The following is an 18,399-nucleotide window of genomic DNA, read 5'->3' on the forward strand; positions in this document are numbered from 1 at the left end:
CCTGGAGAGTGACACCTGCAGGTGAAAAGCAGAGTGACTCCTCACACCTACCCTCTGCGACCTTGGGAGGGTGGGGAGGTGGCGGGGAAGCCCTCTCTGGGAGTCCAGGGGCCTGGACAGGCCCAGGGCACCCCGGAACCAGCCGCCAGAAGTAGTGACATCTGACCTGCGGCCGCCTCAGGCTGTCTGGGGAGCAGAGTGGGCACAGAGGGGCACAGAGCAGGCAGCAGCGTGTTGATGGGCTGGGACGAGGGCAGCAAGTGGCAGGTGAGGAAGCAGCTGTAGGCTCTGGGGCTCTGAAGGGTCAGCGAGCCAGGCCAGCTGCAGCGTCTCCAAGGCCCAGATCATGCCGGTGACTGGAGCCCCGCTGGACATGCTGCCCCAGGGCTGGTGCACCAGCTGCTTTGGAGACTTGCAGGTCAGGACTCCTGAGACCCAGCCAGGGCTGGGGCGCCACCTGGCAGGCGCACCGCAGCAGCTCGGCGCCAGCAGAGGGCGCCAGAGCCCCCAGGGCGGGGCAGGCGCCCCCAGGTGCAGAGTGCACTCTCTGGGCGCTCAGGGACCACGCCGCTTCTGTGCGGATGCCGTCCCCACTGACCGTCAGCCTCACACCCTCTGCTCGAGCCCCTGCTCCCCCTACCCCCACCCCAGCCTCAGCTAAGCTCCCCAAATCCCTCGCCCCTCCCCACCCGCCCAGTCTGGCAGGCCTGGCTCCTCACCCCCCTCAACCCCCCCGTCTCAGGTGGACCTTCTGGGCATCCCTCCCAGGGCCCCTCTCAACCCCCAACATCCCAGGAATGTCCTCCAGGCCCTTTGAGGCAGGCGTGGAGGGGAGGGTCTCCCCAGCCCCCCATTCGAGGTCAAGATGCGTGGCCTTCGGGCTGCCGCTGCTCCCCCTGGCCCCAGCCTGCCCTAGCCAGCAGCTCTTACAAGGAGTGAAATTCAGGTCCGCTCCAGGGCCCCCTGCACCCTACCCCCGCCTCCAGGAGACAGACACCAGAGCTGCTAAGAGACAACTGGTTTAATGTTGTGGTCTTTGAGTCTGGCCACCTCTCGGCTTTAGGGTGTGAGCTGCAGAGTCCAGGGCTCCAAGACCCACCGGCCCCCCACGCCACATGCTATCCTGAGCTTGGTCAGAGAAAGTCCCTTCCTCCGGCTCTGCCCTGGGGTGGGGGTGCCCCGGGCCAGGACTCAGGTGAGTCTGGCCCATCCTTGTTCCTTGAAAACGTGAAGGGAGTACAGCATGCACCCCGGGAGAACCCCTAGGGAGCACTGGGTGGGTGCTGTGGGCACACTCGGGGGGCGAGGGTCGCCGGCCTAGTGAGAACAGAGCCAGGGTGGCTGGGCAGCTGAGGCGGGTCGGCCTGTCCAGGGCTGTGGGCGTGCGGGTGGGTGTGGAAGTCAGTAGTCATGGGGCTGGGACAGGGCAGAGTCACAAGTGCCAGGAACCCCATGTGGATGGGGGAGGCCAGAGGAATAGGGGCCTCTGGGGCGGGGGGGGGGGGCGCAGAGGCGTGGGCGAGGTGGGGAGAGGTGCCGGCCACTGTGCTGGCCTCGGGAGGCAGGGGGATGAGGCGCCGGCCCCTGCAGGTGGCAAGTTTGGCTAAGGTGGGTCTTGGGGCAGGCGGGCAAGTGTAGACTGGGCTTTGCTGAGCCCACCGATAGGCCACGTGCATGAGGCAGGCGAATCGGTCCCCAGCCAGGTGTGTGGGAGGAGGCACCAGCCAGCACCCCACTCCCTCTGTGTCCGTGGTACAAAATCCGGTGCATACAAAAATACCCCGCGCCGGGAGCGGGCGCCCAGGTGCGTCTCCGCAGGCTGCAGGCTGCGGCGGGCCCTGCGGGGCCTAGCTGTCTTCCTCCATCCTCTTCTGGGTCTTAGAGTGAAACTTGTTCATGAGCTCCTCCAGCTCAGACCCACCCTGCTGCTTCTAGGGACGGAAAGGGGGCGGGGTCAGCCTGGGGGACAGCAGGCCAGGGTGGGGGAGGGGTGGAGGGAGGCGCAGCGGGGCACGCCCCGGCTCACCTCCAGGACCGCCTTCTGCACCGTGAGCTGGCTGTACACGCGGATGCCCTCCTCCCCGCACACCTTCTTCAGCTCATCTTTGTTGAGTGAGAACAGCTGGGGCCCGGTCAGGATGCCCAGGTTGTCCACGACTCTGCGGGCGCGCGGGGCAGCGTAAAGGCTGGTCCGGCTGTGGGCGTGGCAGACACGCCCACACGGCCCACCCCTGAGGCCGTCCGCCCGCCACCTGCCAGACCCCCCAGGCGCCCCGGGCTCACCGCACGCTGAAGGCCTTGGCTTCCAGCCAGGCGCGGACCTCGTCGGGGCCCGACTCGTAGGTGAGTGGCAGGTGCACGGGCTGGCTGCGCTCCACGCGGAAGTGTCGCTGCGGCTGTGCCTTGATGTGGCTGATCTTCTTGATGAGCTCGTCGTTGACCTCGTCCATGTGGTGGATCAGCTCTGCGGGGGCCCAGCAGCTCAGGCCCCGCCCCGCTCACCCCAGAGCGCCTCCTCTCCTGGTCTGGGCCGCCCTGCTCCCCAGGTGGCTGTGGGCCGACCAGCTGTCCCCGCCCCTCCCCTGCCCCCCACCTTTCCTCACCATCTTTGTTTCCAGCGAAGCTTGGCGGTAGCTTATGGGTGGGGCTAGCAGCACCCCAATATTTCAGACCAGCCTGGGTGGGAAGAGGCAGGAAGTAGGGGGTCCCATTGGCCTCACTCATCGTCCCTCCCGTCAGGGTCAGAGAAAAGCCAGTGTGAGGACCCTGCCCCCCTCCCAGGACCTGTCCACGCCCCCTACCCGGCCCCCTACCCGGCCCCCCACCCGGCCCCCCACACCGGCCCCTGCAGCAAGGACTGGAGGTTCAGGGACGGTGTCTCCCTGAGACTCAGCGCCCCCTGCCGCCCCCCCCACGCCCCCTCAGACCCGGTGGTGGGCGGAGCCCCCGTCACCTGCTCTGGAGGGGCACCCACGTCCTCCAGCCGAGCCTCGTCCAGGATGTTGTGGGGCACGTAGCCCGCCTGGCCACTGCGACTGCGGAGCTTCCACCACTGCTGGCTGTCTTCCAGCACCTGCGGACCACGCCCCCCGCCGTCAGGCCAGCCGCCCTCCGGCCATGGCAACCAGGGCAGGGACCCGCCCCCGCCCCCCCCCCAGTGTGGCCCTCTGTACAGAGGGGCCAGAGAGAACTCCCTCTCCCCTCGGGCCCCACCCCCCAGGCCTTTGGGGACGGTCACAGCCCCCTCCAGGTGCCCCGGCCCCGCCCGGCCTTCCATCTCACCCACAGGCCGTCTCTGGCCCCCCTGCAGGGTCCGGGGCTCGGGGCCTGAGCCTGGCTGTGGACCTGGGTCGCCCGCCCCCAGCCCGCCCCACTGTCCTCCCCTGGCGGCCTGGATCTGGGTTGGCGGCACACGCAGGTGGTGCCTCAAGGCGGCCCCAGGGATGGGCACGAATAACGAGCCCCTGCTGGGTGGAGGGCCCCGACCTGGACAGAGCCCCCTGGGGAGACACTGCTGCGCTGGGACCCCCCTCAGCCAGGCTCCGTGGCGGGGAGGGGGGCGGGCTGGAGCCCAGGCTGGGACTGGGGCGGGGGAAGGGGTCAGCGGACGCGCTGGGTCCCTCGTCATGCAGCCTCTCGCTCCCCCTGCCCCTGCCCCCCACCCCCCGCCACTCACCTCCAGGACTTCGTCCTTGAGCACCGACAGCTCGTTGGCATTGCGGGCCGTGAAGTCGTAGAGGACCCTGACGTACTTGGCCATGGCTGGGGTGGGTTCGTAGCCCCTGTGTGCAACGGGAGGGGCTGAGGCCCGGGACCGGGGTCTCCTCCTGGACCTGGGGCCGGGCCGGGGGAGCGGCTTCCCGGGTGCGCGGCTGCCTCCTGTTTGCCTCTCCAGGTTGCAGTGGAGAGAGGCTGCGGCTTGCCAGCGGGAATGGAATCTGTGACAGCCCCAGAGCGGCCGCACCGCCGCATGGGGGCGGGGGCAGCGCAGGCCGCTGGGACTCAGGTGCCCGTGGGCTCGGCAAGGCCAGCTCCAGCTCGGGCCACCTCAGGGGTCTCCAGGCCTGGCCCCCCCAGGGAAACCAGAGCCAGGCGTGTGCCCAGGAAAGGACAGGGTCACAGCCGCCCCCGGAAAACAAAGCAGCCAGCCAGCCAGGGAGGGCCGCAGGTGCCCAGAGCCATGGCCCTGCATGCCGCACACCGAGCGTGAGCACCTGCACTCCAGGGCTGCTCCCGGCTGCAGAGCATGGCTGGGCCGGGGGCTCTGGCAAAGGGGGGTTCGCAGCCTGCGCATGGGGCAGGCCTGTGGCTGCCACCCAGCCCAGCCCTCCTGGTCAGTCTGGGACCCGATCATGCAGGTGCAGGCCTCAGGACACCGGGAAGGTGGTGGGGCTGCGGCTGGGGTGCCCCCTGGAGCCCTGGCAGGGTCCGTCGGGAACGGCCAGGGTGGACCAGCCAGGGCAAAGGATGAAAACATTTCTGAAAGTGCAGCCCAGGCCAGGGACCAGGGGCACTAGGCCGGAGATGAGGGCGGGGGAGGCTCACCCGTGTAAACCTCGGACTCTGGGCCCCTCCCCTCCTGAGACTGAATCCTGGGGTCTGGCAGGGAAGCCGGCCCCCCAGACAGATCTGGGTCAGGGCTGAGGACAGAGAGGAAGCGGGGAGGGCAGGAGGGGGGCCTGCAGGTGTGCTCTGGGGAGATGCGGGGGGAGGGTGGGGGTGGGAGAGGGCGTTCCAGCAGAGACCCTCCCAGATCGACCCTCGCAGGCGACGGTGATGGGGAGACTCAGGTGCAGCGGCCCAGGAAGTTCTGAACCACGACGTTAACACGTAAATGTGGAGGCACAAGGAGACGCGGGATGGCTTTTCACGTTTTTCCTTCAACTGCGTGTCGTGACATTGGAATGGAAACCCGGTCGGTGCAGAGGGGCCGGGGGAAGCATGCGGGGGGGGGGGGGCTCTGCGCCGCCTGGTGGCAGCTCGCCCTCCAGCGCCTCTGCGTTCCGGCAGGTGAGCGGCAGGCTCCCTTCCCTGAGGGGAGCTTACCTGTGAGCATGCGGGGAGCTGACTGGGGGCAGCACGTCTCCTGGGGCTGTGGGCTCAGGTGCCAGGGTGTGCTTCGAGGAGTTTCGAAAGGACAGGCGGCTCGCTGGAGCTGGCTGCAGGGACAGTGGGCCGCCTGGGCTTGGTGCGGGGTGGGGACCGGGCCAGGAGGGCAGGGGGTAGGGCAGACTGCTGAAGGGGTGAGGGCAGCGGGCGGCCATGGAGCGGCCAGCCGGTGGCCCGCGGGTGGGCACTGGGTGCTCTGACCTCGTCAGTGGGGGCGGGTGCCAGCCCCTCTGCTTCCCAGGGGGCCTCCTGCAGCACGTCCAGGGGGGGCTCCCAGCCACTGTGGAACTTGGGCACGTAGAAGGGCACCTGCGGCTCCCGGGGCCACTCGGAGCTGGGGTGGGAGGTGCAGGGTGAACCCCCAGCAGGGCCTGCGCCCCTCCCCGCCCCCCACGCCCCATGCCATACCGGGGGCGTGTCCAAGTCTCCCCCAGTGAATCCCACAGTGCCATCTCCTTGGGAACTAGGTGGCCTCGCAGGAAGGCCACAGCCTCTCGGGAGAGCAGGGGGCTGGACACAGAGTGCGCGATGTCCGGGCCACCACAGGTGCTGACGATCTGGGGACCGGTGGGGTTCAGGGGGGATCGCGCCCACTAGACCCCAGCCCCACCCCCGCCCTGCAGCGCCACAGGCCAGCCCACTGCACCCTCGGCTCTGAGGTGGACACGTGCGGCCCAGCCGGCTGCCCCTCCCCGCAGCCAGGGACAGGCCCCTGGCCGGCGGGTGCCCACCCGCCAGCCCCCCGCACCAGGTCCAGAGGCCCGAAGAGGAAGTGCAGGAGCTCGGCCGCGCTGGGGTTCTGGATGTGCTTCTGCAGCTTGGCCTGCGGGCGGGGGGGACCGGGTGAGCGGGCGGCAGACAGAGCGGGCGGGGCGCAGGGGAAGGTGCGGGGGCGAGGGAGGGGCCGCTGGACTCACGAGCAGGTTGATGGCCAGCTTGGTTTTCTGGAAACAGTCGACGAACTCGGCCTCCGAGGGCGGTCGCGCCCGCAGCGTGAGGACGCCCTCTGCAGCCGGGAGCGGCGGCCGTGAGGGGAGCGCGCGGCCCGCGCCCCGCCGCCGGGTCTGGCCGCAGGTCCGCGCCGGGCGCGGGCGCGGGCCGGACCTTCCCGCGGCTCAGGGGCCGCGCGTTCGCCGCACCCTGACCGCCGCGCCCCCCAGTTCGGTGTCGCCGTCGCCGCGCCCCCCGCGCTCCCCGCGCCCCCGCACCTGCCGGCGCCTTCTTCCCCTTCTTCTTCCCCTTCTTGCGCTGGTTCAGCTGCTTGAACGCCTCTGCCGCCTTCTGCAGCCGCGCCACGAACCACTCGATGTCGTCCAGGGCGCAGTTGAGGATTTGCTGCGGGCGGGGCGGGGTCAGCGGGCGCCCGGCCCTGCAGGGACAGCCCCACCGCTGCCCCTCGGCCCGGGTGCGGCCCGGCCCGACCTACCGTCTCCTTCTCTATCTTCTGAGCCAGCACGGCCCGCGGCGTCTCCTCGTCCAGCGACTCCCGACGGCAGAAGCCTGCGGGGTCCGGGGGGCGGGGTGAGGTCGCTGCTGACTGCGACCCCGACCCCCACGGCCCGCTCGTCCCCGGCCCCGCGGCCCACCTGGCTCGCCGAGCGGGTCCTGCAGCCCCACGCGGTTTTTCGGGGGCGAAGAGTCCCCGGCGTAGCGCTGTACGGGGATGGGGGCGGGGCCCTGAGGGGGGGGCAGGACCGACAGCCGCTGCCGGATCTTCTCCTGGTGGCCCCTGGGGTGGGGACAAGACCGCTCAGCCTGCCGGGCCCTCCTGCGGCGCGGGCCCGCCCTCCCGCCGCGCCCCGCGCCTACTTCAGGGTCTGGGGCCGCATCTTCTTCCCCAGGCGGCAGTCCGCCAGCGCGCTCTCGATGTCCTCGTGCACGAGCTCCGCCTGCGGGGACGCGGCGTCAGGCCGGCTCCGGCCGCGGGGCCCGCCCCGCCGCCCTGCTCACCTCCACCTCGTCGCAGTGGAAGAAGTGGACGTCGGGCTTGCTCTGCTCCGAGTCCTGGCACACGAGCAGCAGCACGGACGGGTAGCGCAGCTGGTTCAGCACCGTCTGGCAGTGCCTCACGGTGGGCAGCGCGAAGTTCTCCAGCTCCTCCTGGGGGACAGGAAGCTTGGGCGCCGCCCTGCACCGGCGCCCAGCCACGTGGCACAGACGCGAGTCCCAGATGTGACTGGAACACGGACGGGGACGCGCACAGGGCAGAGAGAGGCGCGGCGCCACGGGCACGGGCCGTGGCCCAGTGCGCGCAGTCTGTGCCGTGGACACAGGGCCACAAGCATAACTTGCAGGCACAGAAAAGGGGCGTGGCCCAAACTTGGACACAGACGTGTACGCCACTGGGCGGGGCCACAGCTGTTGCACCCAGACTGCCCCCAGACCGTCCCCAGACCCTGCGGCCCTGGCTCCGTCCAGCCAGCAGACAGGCTGCAGCAGATGTGGATGTGGCCCTGCGAGACATGGCTCCCCGGACTCAGGCCTGTCCCGTCCTCCCTGCCTGGACTGCCCAGGCCTCCCTGACTGACCTGCCCTTTGCCCTCGTCCTGATCCTCACCCCCACAGAGACACCCAGCTGCGCATCTGGGTCATGCCTCTGCCTGCCCCCAGGGACAGGTGGACGCCCTCGCCGCCCCTCGGGGCCGGACCTGGGACTCCACGTCCAGCAGCCGGATCGACTGGTCGTTGACCTGCAGCAGCATCTCCTGCGTCCAGATCTTCTCCTTGGCGCTCAGCTGCACCAGCTTCCGGATGGCGTCATCCACGGACACAATGGCCTCGCTCTTGTCCATGATGAATGTGGCCAGGTGCTGGGGGCGGCCAGGTGGATGGTCACTCTGGGCACCGGCCTCCTTGTGCCAAGAGCCAGGCCCAAGGGGCTGCACCCCGGGGCCTGAGGGGGTGTGCCTCAGCCGGAAGAGACACAGCGCCCCCTTAGGGGTCTCTGCTCTGCTTTGGCGGATGTCTGTGGGGGCCATGGACGGCCCAGATGGAGCCTTTGCTGCCCTGCACAAACTGCCCCACCCCACCCGCCTCCTGCGGCAGGCTCCCCACAGGGCGTGTGCATGTGCCGTGGCCGCCCCCCGCCCCCGCCTCCCCTCCTTCCCATTCTGCTTGGGTGCTGCCATCCCCGAGTACCAGCGGCGACATCTCTGTCACCACACCCCTGACGGGCCTTGTGTGTTATCTGTCGACATGCTGTACGCAAAGGTCGTTAGTGCTCGCTGTGTGACAGCAAGGATTCCAGCCACCGCGCTCACTGTGGCCTCCCCAGTGCTGCGGCAGTGTGGGGCACACAGCAGCCCCTCGGTGAATGTGCAGGTAATGTGCGAGCTTCCTGGACCCTGGCTGGCCCAGCCCTCCCCTCCCCAGCGGCCTCCTCTGCTCTCCCTCCAAGCCCGGCACCCCCAGGAGTCTGGGTCCAGGCTGACTGGGGCAGCTGGGTCAACACCGACACAACAGGCGGTCAAGACTTAACGTAACCAGGCAAAACCGGGAAGTGCCCGAAGGGCCACCAGATGATTTCCGATCATCTTGGAAAGGCCTTCGCGAGGAGACTTTCCCAAGCAAGGAAGAAATTCCAGATGCTCGAAAGAAAAGAGTGATAAATCTGACTTAATAAAAATATCAATATTTTTTCCTGGAGGAAAAATACCATATACGAAGTAAAAAAAAAAAGAGGAGAAAATATACATATAATAGGTATGGTAAAGGCTAATTTTCTTGATACACTAAAAGTCCAATATGCATCGCAACTATGGTTCTTCACTTTTTTTAAAAGCTCTGTTTTGTTAAATATAATAATTGAGGTTACAGATAATAACGAAATAAACTATTACGTAAATAAAGATTAACACCCGAATAGCAAAACTGGCAAAAGATGAACAGTCTACAGGAAAATAAATTCAAGTAACTTCTCAATCGTATGCAAGATTTGTAAGTTGGAACTCTGAGACCATTACTTTAGGAATAAATAAACCACTGAATCTGTTACCTAGTCTACGGATCAGTACTAACGGGTCCTTGTGTTAAGCTGTGAAGGAACGGGAACTGTCATTCCATTCACCCAGCGCACACACTTTCCTCTCATAGCTCTGCGGTGGGTCCCTGCACGTGTACCAAACATGGTGCAGGTGAAAGTCTGCTCACTGCGGAAACGTAGTGATAACAAAGGCTGACGTGTCCATCAACTTACGTGTCCATCAACAAGTTAAAGAGGTAAATGGCAGAAACACATAGTGGGACGTAAGACTGGGTAAAACCCAAAGCACCTGTTGTTAGCGAAATGCAGCACAGCCGAACCAAACGAAACTGTGCTGCTGGGCCCAAAACAGGTCAGTGAACTTCAAATGATTACAATCATGCAGGCTCTCTGACTGCCATGGAATGGAATTAGAAACCAATAACAAAGAGATAACTACAAAACGCCTAAGTAATTGGAAATTAAACAACACACTTCTAAATAACTCACAGATCCAAATTTTAGGAAATTAAATGACACACTTTTAAACAACCAACAAATGAAAAAAGTCAGAAGAGAAATGACTAAATACTTAGAGATGAAGAAAAATGGAAGCACAATCAACCAAAACTTGTGGACACAGCCAAAGCAGTGCTAAGGGGCGAATTTATAGCCGTAAATATCTATATGAAAAAAAAGATCTAAATAACCCATGGGTCAAAGAGGAAATCACAAGGCAAATTAGAAAGTACAATTGACCCTTGAACAATGTGGGGCCCAGGGGCACCAACCCCCCCCTTCATAGTTGAAAATCCAAGCATAACTTTTAACTTCCTCCAAAACTACTAATGGCCTACTGACCGGTAGCCTTACTGATAATATATACAGTTAACTAACACATGTTTTGTATGTTGTACGTGTTACATGTTGTAGTCTTACAATTAAGTAAGTCTGAGAGAAGAAAATGTTATTAAGGAAATCATAAGGGAGGAAAATACTTACTTACATACTTATTGAAAAAATCCAGGAATAAGTGGACCTGTGCAGTTCAACCCCGTGTTGTTCAAAGGTCAAGTGTATTCTGAACTGAACACTAATAAAAACATGCACGTCAGACCTTGGGTATAGGTCAAGTAGTTACTGGAAGGAACTTTACAGATTAAATGAATCTCAAGAAAGAAGGAAGACTTAATATCAAAGGTGTAAGAATTCTCCTTCAGAAACTAGAAAAAGACAAAGCCCAAAGTAATTGGAAGAAAGGAAATTAAAAGCAGAAACCAACAAACTAGTAAACAGAGACAACGGGGAAAAGTCAAAGCCCAAAGTTGGTTCTGAAGGATTAAGTAGATTGATAAACCCTTAGCAAGACTGGCCAGGAAAAAAAGTAGAGGAAACACACGTTATCAATAACCAGGAGGACAGAGGGGACCTCACTACAGATCTCACAGGCATGATCAAACACCTTCCCACCAAGAAAAGCCTATCCACAGAGGGCCTCCCAGCCAAACCCTAACAAATGTTTAAGAAGTAATAACAATCTTTCATAAACTCCTTCTGAAAACAGAGGACAGACACTTCCCTACTCTTTATAAGGCCGACATAACTCTGACACCAAAACCTGCCAAGGGCATCATAAGAAAACAGAAGTAGAGATCAATATCTCTGCTAAACATTAACGTTAAAAAAAAAATCCTTAACAAAACGTTAGTAAATTAGTCTTCAGCTCATAAAAAGGATGCTACACCATGAATAAATGAGGTTTAACCCAGAAATGCAAAGTTGATTTAATATTCAAAAAATCAATCGGAGGGATTCAGAAAAAACATTTAGTGAAACCCAGCATCCTTCGTGACAAAAAGTCTCAGCACCCGGAGAACGGGAGGGGTCTGTGAAAACAGGCAGCGTGGCAAACGCAAAATGCCGAGCCGTCCTCTAAGACTGGGCGCGAGGCAAGGATTCTACTCGCATCGTGTGGGTGGTCCTGGCCTGGGGTGTCCAGAAAGAAAAGGAAAGTGGCTAAAATAAGAAATTCACTACCATCTTTATCTTCGGACAAGGTGAGTGTGTACGCAGAAGGTCCAATCAACCCCCAAGCCAATCCCCAGAACAAAGGGTTTGGCCGGGACTTGCTGGATGGGGCTACTTTACAGAAACTCAATTGTTTTCTGCTGGCGAGCAACGGACAATGAGAAAATGAAATAAAGGAAACCCCACGAGACTATTTGTAACAGTGTATAAAAACCGAACACCCAAGGAGCATGTCAACGAAAAAGACGCAAGAGCTCTGCGGAGGAACCAGAGCGCCTCAGGGACAGCAGGAGGAGCCCGCGGCAGGGACGCGTGGGCGGGGCGGGGCCCCGTGGGCGGTGCGGGCACGCGGGGGCGGGGCCAGGGGGACTCGACGCCCGCCCCCCGCCCGCAGGTTGGACTCGATGCCAGTGGAGAGAGATTCTAGCAGACTTTGCTTGGGGTGGAACTGGACCGGTCCATCCCATGATACAATTTCCAGGCTAAAGACCTGAGAATAGGCAGGGACGTCTCGAAGAACACAGCGGAGGGACTCGCATCGTCTGACTGCGAGACGGACACTCAAGCTGCGGTGAGAGGAAAGCGTGAGCCGGAGGCCAGGGGCGGCCCCGCCGCGCCCGGCAGGCGATTCCGTGGGGAAGGAACGTCTTGTTAACATGGCCCCACGTCCCTACGGGGAAGAAATCAGGCTTGAGTTCACCCAAGCCCCAGAAGTGAATTCAGAATGGACCAGAGACCGAAATGGAAACGCCTAAACTCTAAAGCATCTAGAAGAAAACACAGGAATCGATCCTCAGAGCCCTGGGCCAAGCAAGACACCAGCGAGAAGCCCCGACGGTACATGGGGAAATGGACGTGGCTGGGCGCCATCCAAATGAAACGCTTCTGCTCATCAAGACGGCCGCGCACGTGGACCGCCAGGCCGCACTCCCGGCGCGCGGGCCTGCCGTGTGGGCAGCACCCCGCGTCCCCCGTGCGTGGGGACAGAAACGGGGCCTCGCGCGGGGGTGGGGGGGTCGCGCTCCGCTCGCGTGCTGCCTGCGAGTGAGTCTCGAGGCGGAGCGAGGGGGCTGCGCGCTGCACGGCGCCCCTTACCGGGGTGGGGTGGGGGGGCTGGGGTGGGGGTGCTCGGGAAGACGAAGCGGTGGCGGGGGCAGGCCGCGCCCGCACAGGGCCAGCCGCGGGCAGTGTTGGCGTGATGGGCTCTTCATGGTGCTGGCAACACGAACCTACGACAACTGCCCGCGCCCGCCCCCGCAGCGCCAATGTGCTAACGCAGAAAAAGGATGAACAAAAGAAAACCCCGGGTCGCAGTGCACCGCCCCCCCCCCGGGGGTCGCGGTGCCCCCCCCCATTGCCAGGGTGGAGCTGTTCTTGCCCCCACTTCTCGCCCTCTCTCTGGGTCTCAGTTTTCTTGCCTGGGGAGGTGGGCAAACCCTTGCTGGCAGCTGAGATGGCAGAGGCGCCCGTGGGCTGGGGTCCCTTCCTACGGGTCTGGACCAGGGTCCAGGAGAAGGGTGGGGAGGCCTCAGTGGCACAGGTGGTTCCTCATTAAGAAAGCAAAGTCCCCCCAAAGACGTGTCAGAGCTGCCTGAGGAAAGGGACGAGGCCGGCCTGTCCACCGTCTGGGCCCTGACCATGGACATGGCGCCAGCAGCGGTCACCAGCCTGGCAGCGCAGTGGCCGCCGCCCGCGCAGCCCGGCAGGGAGGGCTGGTCACCCAACACAGCCCCGTTCAGGAGCCCAGGGGACTCCCCGTGCCTCCGTGGGCCTACTGTGTGCACGAGGAGGCCGAGGCTCAGAAAGCAGGGGCTCGCCTGACCTCGGGGGGCAGAAGTTCGTGTCTTCCTGACCCAGAGTTGCCAGTCCTCCCTGGCGCAGGCCCCCCACCTTCCTGATCAGGATCCCCGACATTCTCACCCCAGGGACCCCCACCTTCCTGACCAGCTCCCCCCCACACACACCTTACTCCCTCCTCCACCATCTAGCCCTGCTGTCCTGCAAGCTTGGTCAATGACCAGAAACCAGAAACGTGGCCAGCTGCCCAGAGCAGGAAGGTCATTTCGGAAACAGGCTCCCCGAGTCCCCAGTGTGAAGTGGAGGAACAGCCCTGCCCAGCCTGCTGGCCGCGCTCGGCTGGCGGGATTGGTCGGCGCTGGCCCGAGGCCCTCCCCCGCAGCTGGCCGCGCTCGGCTCCCGGGATTGGTCGGCGCTGGCCCGAGGCCCTCCCCCGCAGCTGGCCGCCCTCGGCTCGCGGGATTGGTCGGCGCTGGCCCGAGGCCCTCCCCCGCAGGAGCCCAAGAAAGCAGCCTTTGTCCCACCCCCACCTCGGGGTCCAGTTCCTTGTTTGGGGCCAGGGTGGCAGTTTCCACCACACTGGGTCTCCCCATCCGAGGGCGCCAGGCAGCACCCAGGTGTTGGCCACCAGGACCTCCTGTCCCTGGGCCTGTGTTCCCTGTGTCCCCTGACTGCGAGCTCCCCAGGACCAGAGGGAGGCCCTCAAGGTGGCGCAGCCCCAGAGAGGTGTGGGGCAGTCCCGGGCTCCAGCCGACCACTGCGGGTGTCAGGACCTGGGCTGACCACTCCTCCCCGGACCTCAATACCCCTCCCAGGGGTGCTGGCGCCCCAGGCACGGGGAGCTGTGTGCAGAGGGTGCTCCTGGGGGCCGCCTCACCTGGACATGGTACTGGGATGTCTCGTGCATAATGACGTTGGAGTTGGAGTACTTCTTCCTCTGTTCTGGACAGGGACACGCCAGTCACTCACCCCTGAGGGCAGGCCCCGCAGCCCCCCATCCACGGGCCTGGGCCCGGGCTGGGCCACAGAAGGATGGAGAGGAGGCCAGGGCCACTGCTCTGCGGCCCCTGGTGGCCACCAGCAGAAGGCAGCCCTCTTCCCGCGCCCAGGACGCCCACTCGGCCTGGGGACGGCACACCGGCCGGGGGTCCGCCGTGGTGGGGGTGCAGACCTGCCCTCTGCAGGGTGTCTGGCCTCCCCCCACCCTGCCAACTGCCAGCTGACACCCCGCCCTCCTTGGGGTCCCTTGCCTTCTGGACTGGCACCCTGTCCAAAGGCACCGCGAGCTGGCGAGCCGGGGCTGGGGCAGAGCTGGGGAGCAGACGCCTGGCGCTCGGCCCCCTGGGATCGGGTTGCAGCGGGGAGCAGGGCTGTGCTGACACCGACACCGGTGTCCCCGAAGCACCGGCGGGGGGGCCTCGCCCCTTCCCGTGTCCCCTTCCCGCGCGGGGGGCGCTCCGCTGGCTGGGGGCTCTGGGGCGGCCTGGGCGGCCAGGGGGAGTAGGGGCCGGGGCCTCCCCCGGGTGCCCAGGGCCGACCCGCACTTCTCCTGGTGGGGGCCCAGAACAGCCCTGGGGGGGCGGGACCCTCCCTCCTCAAACCTCACTCACCGAACAGGTCCTTGGCGCTCATCTTGGCCACGCCACCAGCCCGGCCCAGGCTGCCACTGCAGGGAGCGGCTGGTGAGGGCGGGGCCCACGCTGCGCCCCTCCCTGGGGACTGCTCGGGTTGGGGTTGGGGGGCGAGCTGGGGGGTGGGGGCTCACTTGGCAGCTCCTGGGCAGCAGCTCACAGACTGGCTCATGGTATCCTGGGTGGTGGCCGGCGGTGGAGGGCAGATATCTGCGCGGCCTGGGTCCCGGGCCCGGTGCCTGGCCCACACCTGAGTGGACGGACAGCGGAGCTGACACCGGCTTAGGGCTTGGGTCTCCCCCTCCCCCACCCAGATCCAGGGGCTGCAGCCCTGAGGCCTGGCCAGGTTCCCAGCACCCTAGCACCCCTTGTCCTGGGTCACAAGCTGGCCACACCTTGCCCCATCTCACCCAAACCCTTGGTCCTCCACAGGCCCCCCAGGATGGGCCGGCAGAGGGGTCCCACTCCCAGAGGCTATCTGGGGTGGGGCTCTGCAGGGGGGTCGAGGGAGGAAGCGCCTCAAGTAAAGGGAGTGGCCACGTTTGAAAGCCCTGAGCCGGGAGAGGATGGCCACACGGGATGAGGCTGGAGCTAGGGGGCTGGAGCCGGAGCCCGCGGCAAAGTCCAAAGGGAACCCCGCCTGGGGTAGAGCGGAGCCTGGCACCCTGGGCCAGGCTGACCTGTCCTGTGAGGTCTGCGCCCCACGGGGATCTCTGGGCCCACACCGTCCCCCTGTCAATTGTCACCAGCAAGCAGTTTTGGTGTTTGGGCTCTGCCCGGGTCAGGGGTCAGGGTTCACAACCAAGGGTGCTGGCAACCAGAGCAGGGAGTGGCTCAGGACATTCCGGTCTGACCAGGCCCTACCTGCAGGGAGGGCTCCCAGGGGGTGTGAGGGGCTGGGGGGCCTTGGGCCACCCCCTCCCACCTGCCACCGAGGGGCCTGGCTTTCTGGGGAGGGCGGGGGTGGGGGCTTGGCCAGATTCCTCGGTCCACCTGTGCGTGGAGAATGTCCGGAATGCTCATGACCTCAGTGGGTGAGCCCGAGTGTTTGCTTAATGGGATTCCTGGCGGGCTGAGCCAAAGGCACTGGGCACGTGTGTCCAGGTACACACACACCTGGGGGAAACCCAGCCCTGCGGGCACACACGGACATGCACAGGCTGTGACATGGGGCGCCTCCCCTTGCGGAGCCCAGCGGGGAACGGGGCGCCTTCAGCTCCCTGTGGCCCGGGGTGGGGGGCATCAAGGCCGGCGGGGGTCAGGCATTGGCGCCTGGGCCAGGGAGCCCCTGCAGGCCCACTGCGTGGGGGACTGAGGCTCCTTCAGCTGACTGGGGCAGGGGCCACGCAACCCTGGGGCCCCCGGGCCCAGGCTGCACTTTGGTCTTACTGCGGTTATTTTCCGGGTGCAAAAGGAGGGCCAGCATGGTGCCCAGTCAGGCAGTGGAAGGGGAAGAGGCCCCAGCGGGGCAGGAAGGGCACAGGGACAGGCTCCAGGTTCAAATTCCTGCCCTGTTGCCCAGTGACCTTGGGGAGGAGACAGCCTAGGCCCAGGGGAAGCCGGGGGGCCCTGGAATGGCCGGATCCCTCAGGCTCTGGCTGTGCCCAGGTCTGGGAGCTGCAGGGCGGGGGGTGGGGGTCAGGGCCCATCCTGGCGAGGGAACGGAAAGCAGTGGGCTGGGAGCCAGCAAAGCCTGGGGGCACTTGGGGGGCTGGCGAGCCGCGAGGGCTGCACAGGCAGGGACCAGGAGAGGCCTGGGCAGGGCTATGGTGTGCGTGTGCGCGTGTGTGTGCGTGCGCGTGTGCAAGGGCGGGGGGGGGGCGGGGAGGCGCTACAGGCGGGGCCCTGGCCCCCACTCCCAGCACAGATGGGGCTGACCGCGCCTGGGGTGGGGGCAGAGGTGGTCTGGGGCCCAGCTCACAAGCCGACGGCCCTGCTTGCGCCGGGGCCGGGGGCCAGGCACACCCTTTCGCCCGGTGGCTGCCGCGGGCCCAGCTCAGGGAGGAGGAATGCGGGCGGCCACAGGCCCCAGATCTGCCGCACCCGCCCCCGCCGCCTCCTCCCTGAAACTCCCACACCCCTCCGTGACCGGGAGCCTGACCCCGCCTGATGCTCCCTGGCCTTGGGTTTCCTCCTGGAGGACACCCAGGAAGTGCCTTGTGACGTCTGACCCGCTGTGGCCCCGCCTGGCCTGGGTCGTGTGGCCTCTGCTGGCCCAGCCTGCCCCTGACACGGGAGCATGGGGTCTTCGAGGGCAGGGGAGAACCCCCCTCCACACCCCTTTCACTAGGCGAAGGGGTTCACCCCACCGAGGCCCAGGGCTGGGCAGGGGCCGCTGACTCCAGTGCAAGGGCTCACAAACATCCTGCGCACCCGCGCCACCCAGGATCAGACGGGGCAGGCCAGGCCGCAGCGGGACCGGTCCCTGGCCACCAGCCCAGGGACTGGACGGCCTGCGGGCCCGGCGCAGTCCCCTCACGTCCCGATGCCTCCCGCTGCCCCCCACCCCCACCCTGCGCCGGCCGGCCGCAGACCTGGCCCGAGCCCCGCGTCGCACCGGCGCCGGGGGACGCTGAGGCCCGGGTCGGCCCGTCGTCCGTGCGCGCGGCTCCCGGTGGCGTCGGGAGCATTGGGTCCGGGACCTCGCGGGCGCTCACCTGCTGCTCCGGCCCACGTCGCCGCCCGCTGGTTCCCTCGTCCGAGGCGTCCGTCCGCCCGTCTGTCGGCTCCGGGCTCCGGCAGGCAGGAGGGACACGCGCGGGGCTGGGCCCGCCGGACCGGGGCGGAGCCGCCGGGAGGAACCTGAGCAGCAGGTTGGAACCTGGACGCCGCAGGCGCGGGGGCGGGGAGGGCGGGACGCGGACACCCCGCCCCCTGCTCCAGACCCCGCCCCCATCGGGGCTCCCGGCGGGGGATCCCCAGCACCCTGGGCTTCCAGCGCAGACCCCACCCCCAGAGCCCGACACTCGCGGTCGCGGGGACGCGCGGGTTGAAGCGCAGTCCTTCCTGGGGTGGCTGAGCTGTGCCCCGGTGGGGGCGACATGCTGCTCCGCGGAGGACAGGCTCTAGCCACTTTTAAGGGGCCCCAGCCTCAACTGCCCAGCAGGGGCCCAGTCCGCGGGGCACAGGGGCAGAGCCCTTCCACTCCAGCAGCCTTTCCGGGTGGCCGGCTAAGGGCTAAGGGTGGGGCTCCTTCTCCACAGACTGGGAGCCCTCGGCTCTGTGCCGTCCTGGCCCTGCCTGGGCACCTCACATGTGTGGGGGTGTCCAATGGAGAGGTGGGGACGCTTGGGGCCTAGGCTGTCCCGGAGTGCCAAGGCAGAGACCTGGTGTGTGGGGGGCTCGGGGCAGTACCCTCTTCCTTGGGACCACAGCATGCAGCAGGCCCCCTCCCTCCTGAACTGAGTCCTGTGAGCTCCCTGCCCACCCCGGGGGCAAGGAGAAAGTGGAGAAGGGGCCGAGGGAGGACACAGGTGCAGGGGGGCACCCCCAGCCCTGCGCGGGGACTCGAGGCTCTGGCTGTTTTCCCTGGGGTTGGGGGAGAGGAAGAATGTGCCAGAAGAGCCCCAGGGCTGTGGTCCCAGAAGGGCGGGACACGTGGCGTGCATTTACTGGGGACTGGCACTCAGCACTTGCCAGGGGACCCCTGGGAACAGGGAGGCACGCCCCTGCAGGGTCAGCCACAGCCCGCTGTCTGGGGCGTCACAGGTGAGCCTGCAGAGGGGGCAGGAAGTGGCCTTCGTCCTCGGGGCCAACCCTGCCCACTCTGGCTTCCTGGTTCTCTGCCCACTGCTCAGCACCCAGGAGGGAGGGTGCGCACCTGCCCACACCCTTCCTGGAGGCTGAGCCTCGGTAGAGAAAAGCGGGACCCGC

At 65.3% G+C, this 18,399-nt stretch overlaps 1 protein-coding gene across 2 annotated transcripts; it reads right to left on the reverse strand.

Annotated features, from left to right (window-relative positions):
- Positions 1-1,003: 1,003 nt before the first annotated feature.
- On the reverse strand, positions 1,004-17,330 carry EPS8L2 (EPS8 like 2). 2 transcript variants are annotated; one of them, XM_016138254.2, is made up of 21 exons: positions 17,184-17,330; positions 14,661-14,776; positions 14,506-14,561; positions 13,773-13,837; positions 7,758-7,919; positions 7,060-7,209; positions 6,919-6,998; positions 6,696-6,838; positions 6,536-6,609; positions 6,318-6,444; positions 6,027-6,115; positions 5,858-5,932; positions 5,518-5,666; positions 5,311-5,443; positions 5,047-5,159; positions 3,677-3,782; positions 2,954-3,073; positions 2,604-2,676; positions 2,284-2,464; positions 2,027-2,159; positions 1,004-1,931 (listed from the first exon to the last, which is right to left on the reverse strand). In XM_016138254.2, the coding sequence occupies exons 2-21, from the start codon at positions 14,696-14,698 to the stop codon at positions 1,848-1,850; spliced, it is 2,151 nt and encodes a 716-aa protein (XP_015993740.2). In that variant the 5' UTR covers positions 14,699-14,776; positions 17,184-17,330; the 3' UTR covers positions 1,004-1,847. The 2 variants fall into 2 exon arrangements, with proteins under 2 accessions (XP_015993740.2, XP_036076230.1); XM_036220337.1 differs by lacking the exons at positions 14,506-14,561; positions 17,184-17,330 and having other exon boundaries at positions 14,661-14,753.
- Between the last annotated feature and the right edge of the window lie 1,069 nt (positions 17,331-18,399).

The sequence above is a fragment of the Rousettus aegyptiacus genome, unplaced genomic scaffold, assembly GCF_014176215.1.
Source record: "Rousettus aegyptiacus isolate mRouAeg1 unplaced genomic scaffold, mRouAeg1.p scaffold_m13_p_5, whole genome shotgun sequence".
NCBI classification, from domain to species: Eukaryota; Metazoa; Chordata; class Mammalia; order Chiroptera; family Pteropodidae; genus Rousettus; species Rousettus aegyptiacus.